We start from the raw sequence: 24,793 nt of genomic DNA, 5'->3' as shown, positions 1-24,793 counted from the left end.
TTTTTTTAAAGTTTTTATTTCTTTCGATTTTTTTTTTTAAATTTTGAACTTCGAGACATCGGGGTCAATTTACCTAAATTTTACATCGACGGTACTTAAGAATTACCTCGACTTAACCGAGAATTCGAATCATCCGAGTTCGACTCATCAGAGGTTAAAATGCATTGATCAAACGAGAATTATGCTGGGACCGAGAAATTCCTTCGACTCATCCGAGTTTTCGACACAACCGAGTTCGACACAACGAGGTTCGACTGTAGTTCAATACATCCACTAGAATCATAATTGTGTTATATAGTAAATTGTTTGATTGAAATTAAATTCATATTGAAAGTTGAATGCATGTTATAGTAGCCAGGTTAAAAAAGTCTAAAATGCTTAATTTCTTTATATCTTTCAGAATGGATAGATTACGTAGTATTGTCCTTCTATATTGCATTTATGTTAGCATTTCTTGTGTCACCTGTTAATTACATTATGGAAAATGCTCTACCTCCTGCGTCAACTGTTATTATAGCATGTGAACAGGTATGTCATTTATCATGTTAGGAGATACAATATAAAAAAGAAGATGTGGTATGATTGCCAATGAGACAAACTCTCCAAAAGAGACCAAATGACTCAAAAAACAACACTTTTAGGTTACCGTAAGGCCTTCAACAATGAGCAAAACCCATACAGCATAGTATGAGTTTGCTTTTTAGCTCACCTGGCCCGAAGGGCCAAGTGAGCTTTTCCCATCACTTTGCGTCCGGCGTCCGGCGTCCGTCGTCGTCCTGCGTCGTTAACTTTTACAAAAATCTTCTCCTCTGAAACTACTCGGCCAAATTAAACCAAACTTGGCCACAATCATCATTGGGGTATCTAGTTTAAAAAATGTATCCGGTGACCAGGCCAACCAACCAAGATGGCCGCCACGTCTAAAAATAGAACATAGGGGTAAAATGCAGTTTTTGGCTTATAACTCAAAAACCAAAGCATTAAGAGCAAATCTGACATGGGGTAAAATTATTTATCAGGTCAAGATCTATCTGCCCTGAAATTATCAGATGAATCGGAGAACCCGTTGTTGGGTTGCTGCCCCTGAATTGGTAATTTTAAGGAAATTTTGCTGTTTTTGGTTATTATCTTGAACATTATTATAGATAGAGATAAACTGTAAACAGCAATAATGTTCAGCAAAGTAAGATTTACAAATAAGTCAACATGACCGAAAAGGTCAGTTGACCCCTTTAGGAGTTATTGCCCTTTATCGTCAATTTTTAACCCATGTTTCGTAAATCTTAGTAATCTTTTACAAAAATCTTCTCCTCTGCAACTACTGGGCCAAATTAATCCAAACTTGGCCACAATCATCTTTGGGGTATCTAGTTTAAAAATTGTGTCCGGTGACTTGGCCTTCTAACCAAGATGGCCGCCATGGCTAAAAATAGAACATAGGGGTAAAATGCAGTTTTTGGTTTATGACTCAAAAACCAAAGCATTAAGAGCAAATCTGACACAGGGTATATTTGTTTATCAGGTCAAGTTCTATCTTCCCTGAAATTTTCAGATGAATCGGACAACCCGTTGTTGGGTTGTTGCCCCTAAATTGGTAATTTTAAGGAAATTTTACTGTTTTTGGTTATTATCTTGAATATTATTATAGATAGAGATAAACTGTAAACAGCAATAATGTTCAGCAAAATAAGATTTACAAATAAGTCAAACTGACCGAAATGGTCAAATGACCCCTTTAGGAGTTATTGCCCTTTATAGTCAATGTTTAACCATTTTTCGTAAATCTTAGTAATCTTTTACAAAAATCTTCCGCTCTGAAACTACTGGGCCAAATTAATCCAAACTTGGCCGCAATCATCTTTGGGGTATCTAGTTTAAAAAATGTGTCTGGTGACCCGGCCATCCAACCAAGATGGCCGCCATGGCTAAAAATAGAACATAGGGGTAAAATGCAGTTTTTGGTTTATAACTCAAAAACCAAAGCATTTAGAGCAAATCTGACACAGGTTTATTTGTTTATCAGGTCAAGGTCTATCTGCCCTGAAAGTTTCAGATGAATCGGACAACCTGTTGTTGGGTTGCTGCCCATAAATTGGTAATTTAAAGGAAATTTTACTGTTTTTTGTTATTATTATCTTTAATATTATTATAGATAGAGATAAACTGTAAACAGCAATAATGTTCAACAAAGTAAGATTTACAAATAAGTCAAACTGACCGAAATGGTCAGTTGACCTCTTTAGGAGTTATTGCCCTTTATAGTCAATTTTTAACCATTTCTCGTAAATCTTAGTAATCTTTTAGAAAAATCTTCTCCTCTGAAACTACTGGGCCAAATTAATCCAAACTTGGCCACAATCATCTTTGGGGTATCTAGTTTAAAAAATGTGTCTGGTGACCCGGCCATCCAACCAAGATGGCCGCCATGGCTAAAAATAGAACATAGGGGTAAAATGCAGTTTTTGGTTTATAACTCAAAAACCAAAGCATTAAGAGCAAATCTGACAGGGTAAAATTGTTTATCAGGTCAAGATCTATCTGCCCGGAAATTTTAAGATGAATCGGACAACCCGTTGTTGGGTTGCTGCCCCTAAATTGGTAATTTTAAGGAAATTTTACTGTTTTGGGTTATAATCTTGAATATTATTATAGATAGAGATAAACTGTAAACAGCAATAATGTACAGCAAAGTAAGATTTACAAATAAGTCAACATGACTGAAATGGTCAATTGACCCCCTAAGGAGTTATTGTCCTTTATAGTTAATTTTTAACAATTTTCATAAAATTTGTAAATTTGTACTAACATTTTCCACTGAAACTACTTGGCCAAGTTCATTATAGATAGAGATAATTGTAAGCAGCAAGAATGTTCAGTAAAGTAAGATCTACAAACACATCACCATCACCAAAACACAATTTTGTCATGAATCCATCTGCTTCCTTTGTTTAATATTCACATTGACCAAGGTGAGCGACACAGGCTCTTTAGAGCCTCTAGTTTATGTTTTTTTTTGTATTAAACAAAGGTCACCTATCTGCAGAAATGGAATGGTGAACTGATTTGATGGGTATATGTCAGTGGGTAATGGGATAACATTTGTATGACAATAATGCAATTTATACTGCAACTAGTTATGTTTATTTACTAAATATAGTAACACAGTTATATTTTGTACTTTTTATATAATTGTTTGGCATGGTTTTACACATCTATATACAATATTAGGTCAATGTCAGAAAAATATCAACTTTTTTGTACTCAGCGCAAAACTGGAGAAGAGCTCGGTAGAACCCCACCCTTCCCCAGTTTCTCAGCCTCATACAAAAAAACTTGATATTTTTCTGACATTGACCTAATATTGTATATAGATGTGTAAAACTATGCTGAACAAATATATAAAAAAAGTAAAATGGAGAGCACTGACATTTTTTAAAGGATTGCTTCTAGTACTGTCACTTTGGAAACTTGGAATAAATAAATTTAGGAAAAAGTATTAAAAGCTAAAAATACCTTATGTTATTCCATATTGATAAAATTTTTGTAGATTTCTCTATATGAATGGGATTTTGAATAAATAAGCATATTCACCTTGGGAATAAAGTATATGCACCGTGCAAAACGTCGTGTGCTTTTACGTGCATAATTTTGGTAAAAAACGGTTGATGCACAATTGGTTTTGACAAATAATTGCCTTTACATACATTTATCTCGGAATATGGAATAACACAATTACTGTCTTTTGTTTCGGTAAATATGTGGTTGAATTGACTTTTGAAAAACTGATAGTTGGCCTCAGTGAATATCATTTTTTCAAAAGTCAATAAAAGTACATATTTACCTCATCAAAAGACAGTAATTGTATATTGTTTGTCTCTAAATAAATATTTTTGTAACAACATTATCTGATATGTTTTAATTTATCCCATACACTAGATAATTATATTACATACTTTAACTTTTCAGCTAAGGTTGATAATGAAGATGCATTCATTTGTGAGGGAAAATATACCAAGAGTTTTGAATTTTAACAACAAAAAAGGTAGGCAATAGTAGCTTATATAGGTTTTGCTAAAAGCTATATTACTAATAGCATTGTTTTAAAATCCCTGATTTCTTGTGCTGTGGTTTATCAAGGGATTTCAAAAGCCAGGTTATTTGAGGAACTTTGTACACACAAAAAGTGGAGGTTAATTCTCCTGACTCCATAGCACATTGGTTTGGAGACTCCCAAACCTTTTGAATATTTAGATCATCAAATTGAGTTTGGAGCCCTGAGATTATTTCAGGAGACTTTTTCACATGCAATACAATTTTTATCATATAATATTTAGAGACGTGGTATGATTGCCAGTGAGTCAAAACTAACAAACACAGTCAAAATGAAGTTTATACACAGTCAAAATGAAGTTTATACATGTAGGCAACAATGAGAAAAATTCATACAGTAAGCTTTAAATGCCCTGACATGACAAAATGAGAAACAATTCAACTGAAAGACTGACAGCCTAATTAACGACAAAACAATAAACAATAAGCAGGTATTACAGACAGCAACCAACATGACCTCTACATTAAGTAATTAATCAGTTACCTATGTTGAAAGTTACCATAAAAGCTATAGGATTATTTTACACATCAGACATGTACTTTATGAACTATATAAACATCTGTAATTCAGGTGGCAAATGAACTGGTGATATTAACACCTTTCTAGTAGTCCGGACCTTGAGGACAATTAACCATATGTGACTTGCCTATTAACAAGTAAAATGTGAATCAGTAATAATACTTTAAGAATGATTGTATTGATTTATTTACAATTCAAACCTCATTTCCCAACCCCATTGCTATGCCGGATTTACTTTCAACAAATAACATGTTTTCTGTAAAAATGAATGAACTTCAAAATGAAGCCCAAATATTTAGCATAGATACATGTTTATTTTACAGATGATGACAGTCCAAGTGAAGAGGTCATTTGTCCTGATTTCTCCAAATATTTATACTTCCTGTTTGTGCCAACCCTCATATACAGAGATGATTATCCACGGTAGGATATTTATTTATATACTAGACCATTTTGATACGATGATATACATTGATTTGCACAGTAGTAAGTTATCGGTATTTAATTTTAATGAATATTTGATGTAACATTTTTTTTTTCCATTGGCTTAAATTCACCATCAAATCCACAGTTGACGTGTCATAACTAAGGAGTGAGTCAATCTATTGAACTGCTTGGATCAACCAATGTTTAATTACTACAATATAAACGAAAATAAAACAACACCTACCTCAAAAACAATGAATTGTTGTGAAATTAACCAAATTCAAATAATAGAATTTACATGAAATTCTGCAGATTGGTAGTTTTTACCTTTATGTTGTCATGCTTGGCCATAATATGTAAGTGCCAAAATCATTCATGCGGTTTTGAGGAATTTATTTTATTTCAAATTAATGCCTTTTACAAGCTTTAACATTTTCTTTCTGTGTGTAATTCTTTAGAATCAGAATCACAGTACTATAGTTAAAGAGTTGATGCCGTCAATTTTGATTTGTTTTCACTTGTTAAGTTTAACAAACAGAATTTTATTATACTACTTTGTACATTTTGAATGACATAGATTTTACTATATTTTCAGGACAAAAACCATAAGATGGAATTACGTTGTAACAAACTTTGGTCAGGTGATTGGATGTTTGTTTTTTATCTACTATATATTTATGAGATTTTGTGTGCCATATTTCCACAACTTTAATCAGGAGCATGTTACCCCAGAGTTATTAGTGATGACAGTGTTTGGTTGTATGTTACCAGGGACACTAGTTTTGTTTATAGGTATGTATCATAAGTGTAGTAAAAACACAAAGCATTTCAATTAAGCACATATAAAAAAGATGAAGTATTTATAGAGAAAAGAGCTCTTTTTTTCGGGATGCTTTCTAGATATTATTGCAATAGACGAAGGAGCTCAATGCAAACTTTGTGAATGCAGGAAAAAGTGGAAGAGAGATTTGAAGCACTAGATCAGACTAAAATAATTAAGGGATGTACATAATTATGAATTATTTGTATTGCTATCATCTAATTTAGTTAATTGCTTAGATTAAAAGTAACAAGTACAACTGTCTTATTGAAATGTACTTTCTAAAACTTTGAAGATAAAGTCATAACAAAGTGTACGTTCTTTTACAGGATTTTTTGCCATTCTTCATTCCTGGTTTAATGCCTTTGCAGAGATGTTAAGATTTGCAGATAGAATGTTCTATAAGGTATTTCGTAAATGTGTACAGGAAAATTATTTTAATTTTTTTTTGCAAGAAGACAAAATCAGTCATTATCAGTTGTACATGTATACACTGCTGCTGAATCAAATCTTTTAATGTAATGTGTCAGCATAACATTAAAATTATTTTACAATATGTTTCCTTAACCAAACTAAAGTATGGATGTCGTACTTCCCTCATTCATTTGTTTCTCCATCTATCAGTCAGTCCCAGTGAAAGTTAATATCTAAACAACCACAAAACATACAGGAATGATCATTTGTCAGTTGAAGCATTATGTTCACACTTAAATAAAACCATCTAGAAAATTGGCAAAATATCTCCTATTGTGTCCACAGATTAAGATGCACATCTTCAATGTATGAACAAACATTCTTGAAAACTGTGGGGTTGTAAAAGTTTATGACAAGTTGATACATCAAATATCTCTACCTACCCACCTGACATTCTCCATACTAGATCGCTGGACTTATCTAACCAGCAAACAGCTGTTGGCATTTCTGTGAACAACAGAATGAATCTACTATTAATGGAAAACACTCTTACACCATATTTCAATAAATATTGTTATCGTTTAACCATTCTTTTAGAACACTTTTGAAAATATTACATTCAATGCTTAAGATTTGAATGTTGAAAAACCAAAATTCTTTATTTGTGTAGGAAATTCATGTGCTAAATAATTTAACATTATTTGATATTTTTCAGGATTGGTGGAATTCTACATCTTTTTCTAACTACTATAGAACATGGAATGTGGTTGTCCATGATTGGTTGTATACATATGTCTATAAAGATGTGTGTAGGGTAGGTGTAAAGTTATCTGTAAAATCAGCATCACAGAAAAACTTAAGCAATTTAACATCACAACTTAATAACTGAACGACAAGTTTTCAGACATAAAAGACCTTAAATCCAAGCCAACTTGAAGATGAATTTGTTTTTAATGGCAAGTTGCAATAAAAAAAAAAAAAAAAAAAACAGTGTATACTATTTTTTTTACCAATATCTTGCTCTTGTTAAGAGGCAATGAACAGTGTACCATCTTAATCACATAAGTTTAAGTACTGGTCCGTAAAGCACACCTTGAACCAGAGAGGAGGACACTTTGGAAACCTGAACTAAAGGCAAGTGTCAAATACAATGAAATTGTAAATGAAAACCTGGATTTGGTTCTATTTGTTGTAACCTTATTTGAAAGTGTCTTCCTTAGGTACAATGTTTTTTTTTAAGATCGAACAAGAAAGCATAAGATCATGCGATTTTTAATGCACTACAGTGGCATTTGCTAGTTTGTGTCAAGATCATGATCCAAACAAATCAGAATTAATTTTAATGATTGAGAGGAATGTCAGTCAGTTTTTTATTGCTCAGTTACTTTATATATCCATTGTTTTTTCATAGGTTATAGGTAATGGAAACAAGTCAGCAGCCATGGCCTGTGTATTTGTATTCTATTGTTATCCTTTATTTTCACAGGTTATAGGTAGAAACAAGACAGCAGCCATGGCCTGTGTATTTGTATTCTATTGTTATCCTTTATTTTCACAGGTTATAGGAAGAGGAAACAAGCCTGCAGCCATGGCCTGTGTATTTGTATTCTCTGCTATTTTCCATGAGTATGTTCTGGTGTTATGTTTTAACTTTTTTTATCCTGTACTGCTGGTCATGTTTGCTGGAGCTGGATGTAAGTAGACATTTTAATAGCAAAAATAATGCTTAAATCAAAATTAATATTTTCTGGAGAGATAAATTATATGTATTTTGCAATTGTTTTTAATTTTATTTATGCAACTATAATTACAAATTATTTTGATATATAAGTTCCATATAAGTTAACCCAGATATCCTGTAATAGGTGATCACATTATACATAATTTCTATTTTTCTTCTGTTTCAGTTGGTTTTATGTTCCTGACAGATAAAGGGGTATCTAGAAGTTGGAATGTTTTTCTATGGGTAGCACTATTTACAGGGACAGGATTGTTGATGTGTTTGTATAGTATGGAATGGTATGCCAGGATTAACTGTCCAGTTAATACAGTGAGTAGTAATATTTCACTCAGATCTGAAAATATATACAATTCACACAAATAATAGAAGAACATGAAAAATGCAAAAAAAGTTATACTAAAAAAGTGTTAATTAAAGATGATTTAGGTTATATGTCAAAACCAGGAAAGAAATGTAGAGATTCTTTTATTTTTGCAATACCATTTTACCATGTGGGTGGTCTGGAATAAGGGTGGGAAATTAATGCTGTCATTAGATAAATGTGTTTGTTGGATAGGCACAGAAACTTTGCCTTGCAACTGACAAGATATGACCTCTCAAATAGTTGTTGCTAGGGTTCCTTGACATGCAGAGAGCATGGTAGTCCTTCAACACAAGGCATCATATTTAATGTCCCATTTAATTGGAAACCTGTTTAAAATATTATTTTATCCTTTCAGGACAACATCTTTGATAAACTGATTCCTAGATCATGGACCTGCAATTTTGAAGCCATGGAAAATAATTTGAAGTCATCATAGTTGGATTCACAGTTTTGATGAACAATTGAATTCTCAAACCCTATATGAGATTTTTACTCAGGATTCTCTCTATGTCTGCATAAAGATATACAATCATGGGACCAGTGTTTTTCATTAGATCAAGTATCGTAATTCTGTTGAACAAATGTTTATGCAATCATGGTGAAGGTCAAAATGACCTCTAACATTAAGATTTTTTTTATCTTTTGATTTAATTTTTTTAGCTGATGCACAACTTTCTGTGGCATATGAGGAGTAAAATCTTTCTAGCTGTCAGTTGCACTCAAATAGTGTATGATATTTTATTTTAAAAATTAAGGATTAAACAAAAGGATATTCTTTTGTGAAAAGACACATTATCTTTTTTTCTTTTCCATAATTGTAATTAACATGAAAAACTGAAGAAGAAAAAAATGAAAACTTTGGTTTTAATTTAAGATTTGAAAATTGAATAGTGTTTGAAAGAATCTGAATAGGTACATTGTGTCCAGAATTAGAACATTAACTTTTCGGATTTTCAGTACTTAATCCATTGTTAAACAAGAATCCAGAAGTGATCCATTGGTGATATGTTTGATTTTTGTCACTTAAAAAACTTGAACCACTGCCAAATTATTATTGGACTGGCATTATAACATTTTTCATTCGATTAATCATTACATGTATATTTTGATTTTTGATTTTTTGTCACTTAAAAAACTTGAACCACTGCCAAATTATTATTGGACTGGCATTATAACATTTGTCATTCGATTAATCATTACATGTATATTTTTGAGAATATATACATGCTCATGTATTTGTTAGTGAATATGTTTATATCTGGGGATTGTAGATTTGGTACAATTAGTGACTGGTTTTTGTCATTATTTCTGTAGATATTTACTTATCAGTATTGTTTACTTTTCATGGTAATAGTCATGTTTTATGCAATATATACATGGTTTGCATTTTAGATTAAAAGTTATATATATCAGTATAAAATACTGATATGTAATATGATTAATCAGTTACTTATAGTATGAATATGAGAAATTTATTTATGTATATGGTGTTAAAAGATAACTCATTATAATACAGTTACCATGACAACCTTTTAAAGATGGTATAATATTGCTTCTCTTTATTGTAGTGTGTTTTTGAAATAGAGCACATTCCATTCTTAGCCTGTTCATTCCTGGTTAAAGTAATACTGTCATCCATACAGCCATTCAGAAATTGCCTATTATAAATGATTTTATTTGAATGCAGTCACATTTTGTTAAAGTTTTATCTTGTGTTTTCATTGTATAAAACATATATTTAATTCCAGTCATAGAATACCAGTAAATTTCTATTTTCAGAAAGAGTTAACAATTTATATCTTCAAGATATTGTATCAAAATACCTAGTATTGTTTTATTTTATTTTTGCTTTTCTCTAATAAACGAGTGCCTCTTGTCAAAGAAATGACATTGGGATGACCAGTTTGAAATAGTTACATATTATAATTTTACTAAAATGTACATACATTTATTAGTGATGTATTCAATTGACTTTTATGTATTATGATGTTCTTGTTGATGTATATGTATGTATAGCTTGTTTTATGTTTGACTTTTGTCTTCCGTGTGCAATAATATTATAATAACCACAAGAGAATTATATTTTTGTATTTATGAAATGATCTCTTCATGAATTTATATACCACTTCTTCATTGTTTCATTACTTGCATTTCACCTTAAAGGCCAAGAAAAATCCCAACAAATTATGATAATGGCCTATTGTCTCTATACACTCATGTATTACATATGCACCTTATCACTATTTGTCCCCCACTTACTGGACATCACAAAAGTTCCTGTAAAATTTTGACCTCATAAAAGAAAATATGACACCAAATTGGAAAAGTGATTGTTGTATGATGTCAAAAATTCAAGCTGGACAAATTTCCAAATAGTGATAAGGTGTATTGTTGGTCATCCTTCTGCTTGGCTCTTTAGGTAAATTTGACACGATATTACAAATGATGTATAGTCACACACAAACTCTTTTATATTGTTGTTCAATATTGAATGACTGTCTTCCATGAATATTTAATTACGAAAAGTTACTTTATAACAATGCAGTGCTGTCTTCATTAGATTATTTTCTCAATAATGTACCTATTTTTTCAAGAATAAAAATTATTTACAAAATTTATGCTTATTTGTCATTTAAATATTATTGGATTATGATTGGATATTCAGTGTAATTTTGGTTTTATTTATAATCCAAAATGATCACCATACTAAGGGATGATGTTTCTGTGGTGACAGTGATAATACTTTGTTTAAATCGTGATAAGGTCATTTTAAGGGGAACCACTGATGATATTTGGTATGCAGTTGTATTACTGTGGCACATCTCATTTCCATTGAGAATTTTTGTCTCCACCCTTTTAAGGTGGGGGCATTTACTATGTAATAATTAGTAGGAATGTGGAGCTGGAATAGATGCAATTAAAACCACATACTTAAAACCAAGAGATATTTGTCAAATCTATTTATCTTCATGATGGCTTTAAGTGTATTTTTTGTCAAAAAATATGACAAGATATGTATTTTTAGTCCACCTTCCAGCACAGTGGACGGAAACTTTAGGTTTTCACTTCTTTCGTCTGTCCAGCAAATCAAATTTCCACACTTTTTTTCTTCCCACTTGCAAGTCATTGATTTGACAATTGGAATTTAGTTTTATCATGACAAATTACTGATCAAGTGCGATTTTTGATCATAGTTATGGTCCTTAGACTTAAAAAAAATCACTTACCGTAATCAGTTTTCCACACTTTTGATTCCCCACTTTTAAAGAGCATTATGTTTTTTGGTCTGTAATCCTTCTGTTTGATTTCATGATAGTATCACACTGAATTGTTTAGAACAGCAGTGTGATTGAATAAGATTACATGGCCCTTAGAGCTACTCGGTATTGGTTATGCTTTTCTTCATTACATATATATATATATATTAGTCATGAGAGAAGGAAAGCATTTGACTTTTGAGGTACACAATGAAATCAATATATAAATTTGTCATTTAGGTATTAAAAGTGACTGCCATTCTATCATTTTGGTATTATAGGGAATATTCTGATTAGAAACTTATTTAATATGTATAGATGTGGGGTGATGTAATGCCAATCAGCCTTTTGAACATCAGCATGCATTATTCAAGTAAACAACCAAGTATATGGCAATCTCTCAATCCCCTTGGAGTCATAATTTTATAAAATGAAGTCAGCAAGAAGACTGAAGATATAACACTGTGATTGTGTGTAAAGAATTGATGCACCATATCCTCTTTTTTCTTATCATGTTAGTGGTTTGTCTCTTGTGTTGTGGGACCGAAGGGCAGTATCCTTTCCTTCAGGTGTATGCTTTTATAATTTAACCCTTATGGCATATTTATTTTTGAGGTACTATTTCCAGTTTTTGTCAAGTTTTTTTGAATTGTTTATATGCTGTCCTCCCATAGTATTTGCCATATAGAAAGTTCTACAAAGTTATCTCAACATATATCTTGTTGTTCCCCCTATAGTTGTTTAAATGTTTCTCAACCTGTCAGGAGCTATAACATGTGCTCAAGGTGTATTATATTTTTTCAGTTCTGCATATTTATTGTTTCTCTCTCTCATTTGTGCTACTTTATTTTCCTGCTTTGATCCATTTCATTTATTTTATATTTTTGTGCAGTCCAATTGTTTTAATTGCCTTGTTTATATGTAATTTCCTGCAAAGTTATCTTGCATATCTTGTTGTGCTCACGGTGGTCTAAATGTTTATGCATTCAAAAGTGATATTGTTATGTTTGTTAGATTTCATTGCTGATATAAATTGTTGATTGTTCATATTATCTTACAGCTGTGTTCATAAATTAATGTATAGTAATAATCAACTTTTTAGAATTCCCCTGTAACTGGTGTAATTCTTGCAGCAAGGTGACAGTTTTGCTCCATGTTGAAGGCCCCTATGAGTTGTTTCTGTGTGACAGTAGTTATTTTGTGTTATGAATTGATACACCATATCATCACTAGCTTTTCATCAACAACTTGTATTTTCTTGAGATAAAACAAATCTATTTTTACATTTATTAATGAGATGGTTTAAACATCATTACAAGACATTAACAATGAAAAGCACTGACAACGTTTAGCACCACATATTCAAAAAAGCTGAAACTAAAAACTGACTAGACTTCCACACAGATCTATATTCCATAGTAATACTTAACACATTTATCTAATGGATTTCGTAACTCTATCCCCCTCCCCTACTTAACAGTATAAAATTTACCCGTTATGATTCATATTCTCTTTATAAAAATGCAAATATTTAAAAAACAAACAGAACAATGGTGATACAAAAACTTCAGTTTAAATAGATAAATTTATCTGTTTATTAGTAGTACAGAATTTCTTATTTCGACTGCTTTTATGATATCTTCTGCAACAGATATTATGAAACTTAATAATCCTCATTAATTTTGGCCAAACAGTATTGGTACAGGGGTCTAAAAATTGTTGTTAAAATGCCTTATACTCCATAGAACAGAATATTAAGTTATAATACAAAGTAATTATATTACTTGATGAATGTTTACATGCTGTCATTACTGTTATTGTGATCTATACAAAAGGATTTTAAACATAATATTTTTATCTTGATAATTTTGGTGTTATTTTATAGAGTTATAAAGATACAAAATCTGTAATTGACGAATAAATCTTATTAATGTGGAAAATAATAGTGGAATGATAAAAATAAAGAGAATGAAGGAAGAAATGTCCAGTAAAACACAAAATTGGAAGAATGGATTTTCTGTTCACATATACTATATAAAAAATATTTAAAATAAAAAAGTGTTGATAACAAATTAAAAGCTACATTAAATTTGCAATTTTCTAATTTAATGCGAGAAATTGCACTATTAAAATGGATTAAAATAAATAATATAATGGATATGTACACTGAATTCTATACTGTACAATAATACATTCAATTAAAACAAATTATAAAATACAACTTCATACTGCCTTTTAAGCTGAATGAGAATTACAATTTTACTAAAGTTATGCTGTAAATATACAAATAAGTAAAATTGTGTTTGTAACATGACTTCAATTAAGTCTATAAATACATATCTGATTGTATCAGTACTTTTAAAGTTTTCATGTCCAAAAATTCTGCAACCATTAGCAGAAATGATTTTGAATCCCGAAAACATGCACGACGTAAAATGCCAGTACAAAACCTTACATTGTGACATGTTTCAAAGTTTGATAATTTGTACAGTATCTGAAAAAAACATACAGAAATCTATAAAGTATACCCGCAACATTAAATCTTCATCCAACAATAAAAATCAAAAAGTTGTTATTAGCCAAATAACAAGTTTCAGAAGAAATTTCAAACAATAAAAAATTGATTTATTTCACGAACAGGATATGAATGAAATGTAACATATTTACTCATGTTTTGCAATATCTTGTACCATGTAAAGTACATGATTAAGTTTTAACAAATTATCTTATGAAAATCTTTGATTTATTTTTAACAAGGACGATTATGAAGTAATGCTAATTTCATATTGCACAAAAAGATGATGAAAATGATGAAATAGTTTATATATAAAATGTATAAGCTTATAACAAATTCTGACCAAAATAATAAATAATAAAAAAGTTCTAACAATGTTGTACTATAAAATGTATATAAACACTAACAACAATAACAACGATAAAATCTCTGTAGACAATGTTCTAATATTGTCAATCTTATTGATGAATTCATTCTAGAATTTCTGAGACCAATGTATAATATCACAAATAGGTCTAAATCAACTGAACATGCTGAACACAAAATAATGGCATATTCAGTTATTTTACTGAAGAATGGAAAATATCAATTTCAATAGGTTTCTACTGATAACAAACACACAACACCATGGATCAGTTTTTACTTTTACTTTTTTCCAGCTGAATTCTTTACTTCTTTGTTTACATTCAACTGCTATGTAATAATTTTGTATTTTACAGCTGTTATCATAATAATAGCAAGTTAAAGGTTTGTTTGGCTTGCTTGCTGTGTTTGTTTTAAAATTTGCTTAAGCGCTGTAATAAAGATGGACATCTGCAAACTATATAAGTAGTCGGAGTTAACATTAATACAAACAAAGCAAGCAAGAAACCAAATCTTTACCTTGCTAGCATTATGATAACAGCTGTATAAAATTACAACTTTGATGTCTTGAAAAAGTATCCATTTCTAGGGAAGCTAGTAAATATCAATAAGGTCTACTTAACTTGTGAACATTACATATACCATTCCCCCCTCACAACAGCAGTCACATATCTGATAGCTAATCTGTTTACTTTTGATGGTACCTATGGTATTGTGGTGATCAATTAACCTACACCTTTTTTTAATTACGTAGTTTTGTGTTGACAGATACTATAAGGACAAGCACTCTGGTCTTGCAATTGATAAAACAAATTCAATCATTATTAAGAAAACAATATTAACATTTTCATTAGCCACTTCAATAAAAAGTTTGATAATCAAAATATTACTGTAACATATTAGAAGTACACATTATAACTTTAAATAATCATAGACAACCTTATCTGTGACAACCTATTAACCACAGCAAGACAATTCTTACCATGTAACTGTTTTAATAATATTTGGTATGATTTTAGTCTGGGACTATTGTACCATTAGTGTAACATATTTATACACTAAGTAAAAACTTTTTAATTGTGCTGATGACATTGTTGTCCTTAAAGGATAATGTTTTTACATTGTAATTGTTTGATGACATTGTTGTCCTTAAAGGATAATGTTTTCAAGTTGTAATTGTTTGATGACATTGTTGTCCTTTTAGGATGTTTACAAGTTGTGACATTTTAATAGCTGCTCCATAAGAACTGAACACAATAAATTAAAAAAAAACACACAGCTTGTTTACCTATACAAAACAGGTCTTAAATATGATGCATACATTAGACTACACTTATAGTTTGAATAAAACTCAAAAATAAATGCTATTAGTACATGCCTTAGATATTGCACATTTTGTTGTTTGCCTCTGACCCATATTTATGGTTTCTACATTTATAAAACTTTGATGGAAGTGATCATACAAAGAATGAGACTAATCACCATTTAAGGTCATTCTAAAATATCAGCAGATCAAAATTTGGATTAAATACTATGTAGTTATCAATTATCTTAATTTATGATTGTAGGATCATAGTTTGAAAAAGTGACTATTTCAAAATAGGAAAATACATTTCTTTAACTGAAAGAAATGTTCTTTCTTTTGGCAGTTTGAGAAAAAATAATAATGTAGTGAAATTAAAAAAAATATAGTATTTTTTTTATAAACTGATAATTAAACAGTATATTGTCAATGATGACTTTTGTTCATTAAAAAAAATAGTGAAAAGAGATTCCGAGTCCATTTAAACAACTGATAGTCCAGAGATGTGTCCCTCCTGTGTTACTTATATCACAAAGTTTAACAACTGTTGATGTATTTGATACTGGAAACAGCACTCCCAAGTCTCTCTCGACTGCTATCTCTGTGGGCAATATAATTATACCAGTAAAGCAAAGTATACTACTGAACTTCAATAAATCCAGGATGCTTTAAACACTACAACTGATATTAATAGAAGTTAATAAAATTTAACTATTCACTGGTTGTTGAAGACTTGTATTCTATACTTTGACTGTTAATAAGAAACAGCTTATTACATGTATTTCTAAGTACCCTGTGACCACGGTATTGAGACAATTATCATGGTGTTTCTTGTTTCAATTTCTTTATTGTATTTTTTAAAGCTTGTCTTTTGTTACAGAACCAGACACGAATCACTTCTCGATCATAGTTCAATTTTTCTGACAACTCGGTCATCTCAGCACCTGAAAATAAAAAGAAATGAGTAAAATGTTCATTTGAGTTTTTAATAGAAATAAATCTTGGAAGCTACTCAAGCTAAAAAAAAAATCTCACAAATAAAATATGTCCACATAATCAAAGATTATGAAAAAATTGAATGTACTTCATTAATTTATATCAATAAATCAACGTATTTTAAATCATTTGTTGTAAAATCCCAATCAAGTAATGCAATAATTTGAGATCATCTCTGTATAATTCAGCGTCTCCAGAATGTCTGACCAAATCTTCCCTTCCATAATGATTTTGTAGCCTCAATTTGACTGTTGTTATAACCATATATTTATTCCTTCAGTAAGGATAATTCACAATCTGTATCCCACACAGCATCAAATAGCACATTGAAATATATTAACTTGTACATTAAATAGAACCTACCTGATGGATGTGTGTTTATTTCAAAGAAATTATTTAATACTTCTAACGCAGCTGGTGTAAAGGATGTCCGTCGTTTGCGTTTCTTTGATGGTTCACTACCTATAAAATCTGTCAAGTTATTGACACCGTTTCTATATCGTTCCTCAGCTTCCATCATCCACCTCTCTAAAACAGGTTTTATTTTTTGTGCACTTTTTGGTGTAATGTCTAATTTTTCAAATCTGGAAGAAAAAATGTTAGTTTGTATAATCAGTTCAATAAGTTAAAATTATGTCTTAACATTTAATCTCTTGAACTGACTGATACTTTAGTTTATTTATAATAAAATTAACGGTACCAATTTTGTTGCACCAGATGCGCATTTCGACAATACATGTCTCTTCAGTGATGCTCGTGGCCAAAATATTTGAAATCCAAAGCTTATATAAAAGATGAAGAGCTATAATCAAAAAGGTCCAAAAAGTATAGCCAAATCCGTGAAAGGAATCAGAGCTTTGCATGAGGGAGATACATTCCTTAATTTATAATAATTTATAATATTTTGTAACAGCAAATTTTAATAACACAAAAAATCCGTATGTTCATGCCAGTAACGAAGTACTGGCTACTGGGCTGGTGATACCCTCGGGGACTAATAGTCCACCAGCAGAGGCATCGACCCAGTGGTAGTAATAAAATTAACGGTACCAATTTTGTTGCACCAGATGCGCATTTCGACAATACATGTCTCTTCAGTGATGCTCGTGGCCAAAATATTTGAAATCCAAAGCTTATATAAAAGATGAAGAGCTATAATCAAAAAGGTCCAAAAAGTATAGCCAAATCCGTGAAAGGAATCAGAGCTTTGCATGAGGGAGATACATTCCTTAATTTATAATAATTTATAATATTTTGTAACAGCAAATTTTAATAACACAAAAAATCCGTATGTTCATGCCAGTAACGAAGTACTGGCTACTGGGCTGGTGATACCCTCGGGGACTAATAGTCCACCAGCAGAGGCATCGACCCAGTGGTAGTAATAAAATTAACGGTACCAATTTTGTTGCACCAGATGCGCATTTCGACAATACATGTCTCTTCAGTGATGCTCGTGGCCAAAATATTTGAAATCCAAAGCTTATATAAAAGATGAAGAGCTATAATCAAAAAGGTCCAAAAAGTATAGCCAAATCCGTGAAAGGAATCAGAGCTTTGCATGAGGGAGATACATTCCTTAATTTATAATAATTTATAATATTTTGTAACAGCAAATTTTAATAACACAAAAAATCCGTATGTTCATGCCAGTAACGAAGTACTGGCTACTGGGCTGGTGATACCCTCGGGGACTAATAGTCCACCAGCAGAGGCATCGACCCAGTGGTAGTAATAAAATTAACGGTACCAATTTTGTTGCACCAGATGCGCATTTCGACAATACATGTCTCTTCAGTGATGCTCGTGGCCAAAATATTTGAAATCCAAAGCTTATATAAAAGATGAAGAGCTATAATCAAAAAGGTCCAAAAAGTATAGCCAAATCCGTGAAAGGAATCAGAGCTTTGCATGAGGGAGATACATTCCTTAATTTATAATAATTTATAATATTTTGTAACAGCAAATTTTAATAACACAAAAAATCCGTATGTTCATGCCAGTAACGAAGTACTGGCTACTGGGCTGGTGATACCCTCGGGGACTAATAGTCCACCAGCAGAGGCATCGACCCAGTGGTAGTAATAAAATTAACGGTACCAATTTTGTTGCACCAGATGCGCATTTCGACAATACATGTCTCTTCAGTGATGCTCGTGGCCAAAATATTTGAAATCCAAAGCTTATATAAAAGATGAAGAGCTATAATCAAAAAGGTCCAAAAAGTATAGCCAAATCCGTGAAAGGAATCAGAGCTTTGCATGAGGGAGATACATTCCTTAATTTATAATAATTTATAATATTTTGTAACAGCAAATTTTAATAACACAAAAAATCCGTATGTTCATGCCAGTAACGAAGTACTGGCTACTGGGTTGTTACTGGCATTTAAACTAGCTTCAATAACTGGGAGTATTCTTAGGTCAGCACTTTACCTTTTTTTATTTTTGTGTTTTTTGTGCTTGTCAACAATGTGATGAGTCAAGCTATTTCCCAGACTTTTACCGTCTGTTCTTATGTAAATATGTTTAACTCAACCACATTCTTTATGTGCCCATCCTGACTCCTAAGTCATGAGCCTGCATATTGTTGTTGTTATTCCCTATCTATAATCTGTTTTTTATTTATTGATTTATCATAAATCAGGCTGTTGGCTTCCTGTTATAAATTGTTTAGACATTTTATTGCCTCATTGGCAATCATACAATGATTGCCATCTCATTTACATATACCATATAGATCCTTAAGGCTTTTATTTCATTTATATTTTCAAATCATATTTACCTGCAGATGGCTGACTGACTGTATGCCGGTCCCTCTGTAGCACTCAATGCCTGACCAACTTGTGTCTGTGTTAATCCTAACGATAAACGGCGGATTTTAAACTGTTTGGCAAATTCTTTTATTTCATCTAAGTTAATACCATCTACTGTTGTACTCTCAGTAGAGTTACCTACAGTATCTGAAATATTTAAATGAACAAATATACATGTGGTAAATTAATGATCCAGTATTCCTAACCACAATTACTTCCTCTTTTCCTTCATCGTGTCATTTAGGAATGTCCCAGATAAACAACCAGGAGGTACCACTAGTAGAGCCGGAATGCTGATACTTTCAGAGCATATGTGTTCACCGATGGTTTCTGGGAGGGTTTTTGTTTCTCAATCCTTTGTTTTTTGTGTAGTGTATTTTTTTAATTGTTGTTTGTCTTTTTTTATCATTTCCTTTTAAACCATGGTGATGTGCTGTCAGTTTTCAATGAATTTTTATGAATTTTTTATGGTACACATGGTACAGTTGGCATCTATTTTTAACTGGAAAACTACCTTGGCACTCATACCACATCTTCTGCTATCTACTTAAACCAAAACTTTAAGTTATAACATGATAAGGAATGGACAAACTGGAAACAATGGTCCATACTTGGTATACATATGCAAGAGAATAGTAATGTTTTTCAATGTGTTTTTTAAAACAGCAGTTTTTGAATGTTATTAACTTACGTGGAAGTAATTGACTGACGCTCGGTGGTAAACCATCAATGGTAGATGTTGATGTGGGACTTTGTGATACTAATGATAATCTCTTTGGTGTTGTCGGAGATGATGTCTGTCGTGACTGACCGTTCATTGATGAGTGTGATGATGAGGTGACGGTAGGTGTCAATGTCAATGGATTTAATACCTGTTAACAATAAAAGAAATTTATAGAGCATGCTAACATGACTTTGCCCCCAATTCAATATGAGTATATCTGTGCTCTTAGAAAAACAATGGTTCCTAACTTAGATTTCTTCTGATAATCAAGACATTTTAATGAGTCAACTTTGAAAGGACTTTAAATGAAAAGGAAATGAATCTGTTAAATATATAAAAATATATAATGATCATCAACAAAGTCCAATGGATGTGAAGTATAAAAAACATCATAACCCTTACTTATTTGATTGGGTATAATTATAAAACAGATATAATTTGGGAAGTAATGAATCAATAATTTAACAAGAATGTGTCCATAGTACACGGATGCCCTTATCACACTTTAATTTTCTATGGTCATTGGACGGTGAAATTGGGTTCAAAACTCTTATTTGGCATTAAAAATAGAAAGATTATATCATAAGGAACATGTGTACTAAGTTTGAAGTTGATAGGACTTCAACATCATCAAAAACTACCTTGACCAAGAACTTTAACCTGAAGTGAGACGGACAAACGGACACACGGACCAGAAAACATAATGCCAATATATGGGGCATAATAAAAAGCATATACACACTGTTTTTACACATACTTTGTTTATTTGCAGGACTTTAGATTTCAATTAAACAGGATGTGTTTAGTATTTCAAATGTACTCATTTTTGAATTTTTATTTTGTGTAAATATGACAGTTCTACAACTGTAACTGAAATGAAACTGTTGTATAAGCTATTCAGCAACAACTAGTAATTGTGCTCTTTTAACCCTTTAACCCCCAATCCCGCCTGTAGGCGTGATGGCGACAACCATTCTTTGATGGCCCGTATGACCCTCCATACTTTTTTGAACTGCCCCAGCTGAACTGTCATGATAGCAGGGACTTAAACCAAGCAGTTCATGGTCCAGCAACTCTTCTCAGATGTCTGTTCATGAAAATATGGCACTTTGAAAGCCGTTTAAGAGTTCAAAATCGGAAAAACATGAAAAGTAGCCAAAATCCGGTGGGGGTGGGCATCTTTTGATGGCCACTACGTAACTGGAAGTGACTGTTGGCAAAAACTATTATCATATATGCATGCATAGGTGGTATAGGAACACGACGAGGTATACTATGGCCAATAGGAATCTAGTCTGTAAAATCTAGGTCACCGTTTTGTCAAAAATCCATAAAAACGGACATTTAGGCAGACCTGACTTGACAATAATAATTCCCAAGCAAGACACTGAAGTCCAATATACTCCCAGCTAGCATGAATGGACTACTGTAACTATAGGGTAATACTTGAATGACAAAAAAACACAGTCGTGTCAGTGTTCACCTCTCAAGGTCGTTTTGAAATCGGAAAATAGACGGAAAATCACCATTTTTCACTGGGGGTGGGTTCAAACCCACGAGAAAATATTTTTGCAAATTTTCGAAAATGCCTGATTTTCCAAAAATGTCTTGGGGGCGAATGAGTTAAAGAATGATAACGTACCTGCTGCCCTAAAGCAAGTATCTGACTTTGAGCATTAGCTGACAGCAGTGAAGGAAGGTTACTAAGCTGACTGGCTAATCCAGCACTCAGATGATTATGTAATGAATTGGATGACTGACTGCTGCCTGCAACAACAAAAGTAGAAATAACAATTATCATTTATAGTGAAACAGATATATATTGTGGATTCATTATTATTCGCTGATTTACCAAATTTTGTTAGTTTTGTAAGAACAGGTGAACCACAAATTCAAATGTTCAACGAAAACACTTTTCAATAGCCTTTATCATGTTTATAATCAGTGATTTGCAAAACCATGAAATCAATTATCCATGAATATAAAAGATTTCAGCAATCCACGAAAATTGATACCCACGAAAATAAATGAATCCACCATACCTGCCAACTGTTCAAAATTCCCATGGGTGTTTTACATGCATGATGGCTATTTCAGTCTTAAAAAACCTTCAAGGGGGCCTTCAAATGTATCTTACTGTTGTATTCTGGCTTCTTCATACTTTTTAAAGCATATAGCCATTGTAAAATTAACTATTTTGTTTAAAATTGTGGACAAAAAAGCTATTTCAAAATTTCCATTTGGGAGCTTTCATCCAAAGAGAAATCCCTCGCAAATAGTGACAGTTGGCAGGTATGATACACAGTATTATACTTCTTGGCTGCTGATGAAACCAACAAGATCCCGCACATGTTGATAATTTTTCACAAGTAAGAATATTTCTATTATTTAGGTACAGTAAAACCTGTATAAACCGGCCGGATACGGGACTATGAAAAAGGGCCGGTTTGGACAGTGAGCCATTTTATACAGGTTTCCGTTTTGACCGGAAGTTAATGACTTGTGACGTCTGGTATTTTGCATGTAAAAGTTCTCTCTGATATTAAATTATATCTGATAAATCAAAATACTTTCACTTCGTTTTTCATTGTTTGCATTTGCGTCATAATGCTCGTGTTGTTTGGATTGTGAGACGAGAGTTTCGATTTACTTCCATGATCATTAATTTGAAATGTTGAAATGGCCGATTAAAAAGCCAGAATATTATCAAACGTAATTTCATCACTTTCGAAACGTTGTCGTACAGTGTACATTACATTGATTGTTGTCATCCGGGAGTTTTTCATTATCAAGGTGATTGTTTAGGGGTTCACAACAGGAAGCCGAGGATTTCGAAATCACGTAAATTTCTTACTCCGTGATTTAAATTTGTTTATCCAAGTTACATCGTAAGTTCAATCCGAGATATATTCAGTGTGTCTTTTCGTTTAATTGACACGTTTATAATATTTAAATAAATAATACAGCTCACTACTGCACGATTGTAAGTTCACAGTTTAACATCAGACTAATTGATAATCATGAAAAGCCATATTGTATAAACAAATATGTTTTGATTGCATATCGATCATTGAAATTAATTAGACAAACCAGTTTTGACAGGTAATAATTAATGTAATTAAGAGTATTGGGACTTCATAATTAGACCGGAATTCGTAATACAAAGGGTATTTTAACAAAGACTTTGAAGGGAAAAATATGGGACTTTCATTTTCGGCCGGAATGGACAGGAAACCGGTTTATTCAGGGTCCGGTTTAATCAGGTTTGACTGTATATTGCAAAGTTATACGGTGTAACTTGCCTAATCCGACACACTGAGGGACCAGAAAAAAATGTCGGATTAAGCAGGGTGTGGGAATACCCAGGTTTCTTCTGAAAGGATAGGCATATTTTGGACCATGAAAATGTGTCTGTTAAGGCAGGATGTTGGAATACTCAGGCATCGGATTAGGCAGGTTACACTGTAAATTGTTTAAAATACAAGATATGTATACTCACTATTAGAACTGACATTTGGATTTAATGGCGGTTTTAAGTCTGGTATACTCACTATTGGATTTGACCTTGAGATTTAATAGTGATGTCAAGTCTGGCATACTTGCTGTTTCGAACTGATGACTTAATGACTGTGTTAAGTCTGGCATACTCACTATTTGATTTGACCTTGGGGTTTAAAGGGCGGTTTCAAGTCTGGCATACTCACTATTGGAATTGATGTTGAGGTTTAATGGTTGTGTTAAGCCTGGTATGTTGGCTAAATTTGTTGCTATTATCTGACCATTGGATGTTGTCAATAACTGTATCTGCTGGTTACCACCTGTTGCCAAGGAAACAGGAATACTAATAAATTGTTGTTGGCCATTGCCTGTTAAAACAATGTTAGCATGCCTTAAGTAACTAATTACATGAAAGGTTTATTTTTATAAACATTGTACTTTTATTCAGAACCAAATAATATAGTTATATCAATGTAGAAAATAAAATTCTATCTGGTATAGGTTTTAATTTAAGATCTAGGACATCTTCCAACATTACAAGAAAATTCATTATTCCAGAAAGTAGTATGTACTGTGTGAAATTAGACTATGAATCAGACAAGAGTAATTTTGAATGGGAGTCTGAATTTATTTTTTTTTATCCTACATAATTTTGAGGCTCTTAAGCATCCTAGAAATCCCCATTTTCCTTTTACAATTGCAAGATTGTGAGGGAAATTAAACTTGAACTCTTTTATGTTCTAACGTCTTTTTATTATCATATTTCATCTGACAAGCACACCCCAGTTTTTTTCAACACTGTTCTATTAAGAGATTTCCAATCTTTAAAAGAAATGTGCAAATGTATAAGAAAGTTTTGTATACATGTGAAAGTTTAAGTTTAGTTCTGGATAAATGTGCAACAATTGTTTTTTTAGTTCATTCAAC

The 24,793-nt window shown here is 31.9% G+C and overlaps 2 protein-coding genes across 8 annotated transcripts in view; one reads left to right on the top strand and one right to left on the bottom strand.

Moving 5' to 3' along the window:
- LOC143065264 (sterol O-acyltransferase 1-like) overlaps positions 1-9,170 on the top strand; it is a 37,664-nt gene extending 28,494 nt beyond the window's left edge. For both annotated transcript variants that reach the window (XM_076238727.1, XM_076238725.1), the window contains 9 exons: positions 401-528; positions 3,967-4,042; positions 4,954-5,053; positions 5,652-5,848; positions 6,206-6,282; positions 7,006-7,104; positions 7,849-7,984; positions 8,198-8,340; positions 8,751-9,170. In XM_076238727.1, the coding sequence (XP_076094842.1) occupies positions 401-528; positions 3,967-4,042; positions 4,954-5,053; positions 5,652-5,848; positions 6,206-6,282; positions 7,006-7,104; positions 7,849-7,984; positions 8,198-8,340; positions 8,751-8,831 (1,037 nt within the window). In that variant the 3' untranslated portion in view covers positions 8,832-9,170. The remainder of the gene's footprint in view (positions 1-400; positions 529-3,966; positions 4,043-4,953; positions 5,054-5,651; positions 5,849-6,205; positions 6,283-7,005; positions 7,105-7,848; positions 7,985-8,197; positions 8,341-8,750) is intronic.
- A 3,755-nt stretch (positions 9,171-12,925) lies between these two features.
- The window catches only part of LOC143065261 (uncharacterized), a 30,864-nt gene continuing 18,996 nt past the window's right edge, over positions 12,926-24,793 (bottom strand). For 4 of the 6 annotated variants that reach the window (XM_076238720.1, XM_076238718.1, XM_076238722.1 and 1 more), the window contains exons 5-10: positions 24,073-24,234; positions 22,011-22,135; positions 20,336-20,516; positions 19,614-19,791; positions 17,193-17,413; positions 12,926-16,777 (exon numbers count right to left, since the gene is read on the bottom strand). In XM_076238720.1, coding sequence (XP_076094835.1) covers positions 16,653-16,777; positions 17,193-17,413; positions 19,614-19,791; positions 20,336-20,516; positions 22,011-22,135; positions 24,073-24,234 — 992 coding nt within the window. In that variant the 3' untranslated portion in view covers positions 12,926-16,652. The remainder of the gene's footprint in view (positions 16,778-17,192; positions 17,414-19,613; positions 19,792-20,335; positions 20,517-22,010; positions 22,136-24,072; positions 24,235-24,793) is intronic. The other 2 variants (XM_076238721.1, XM_076238723.1) reach the window with 1 other exon arrangement.

The sequence above is a fragment of the Mytilus galloprovincialis genome, chromosome 2 (genome assembly GCF_965363235.1).
Source record: "Mytilus galloprovincialis chromosome 2, xbMytGall1.hap1.1, whole genome shotgun sequence".
Lineage (NCBI taxonomy): Eukaryota > Metazoa > Mollusca > Bivalvia > Mytilida > Mytilidae > Mytilus > Mytilus galloprovincialis.
This window is presented reverse-complemented; position numbering and strand designations above follow the sequence as displayed.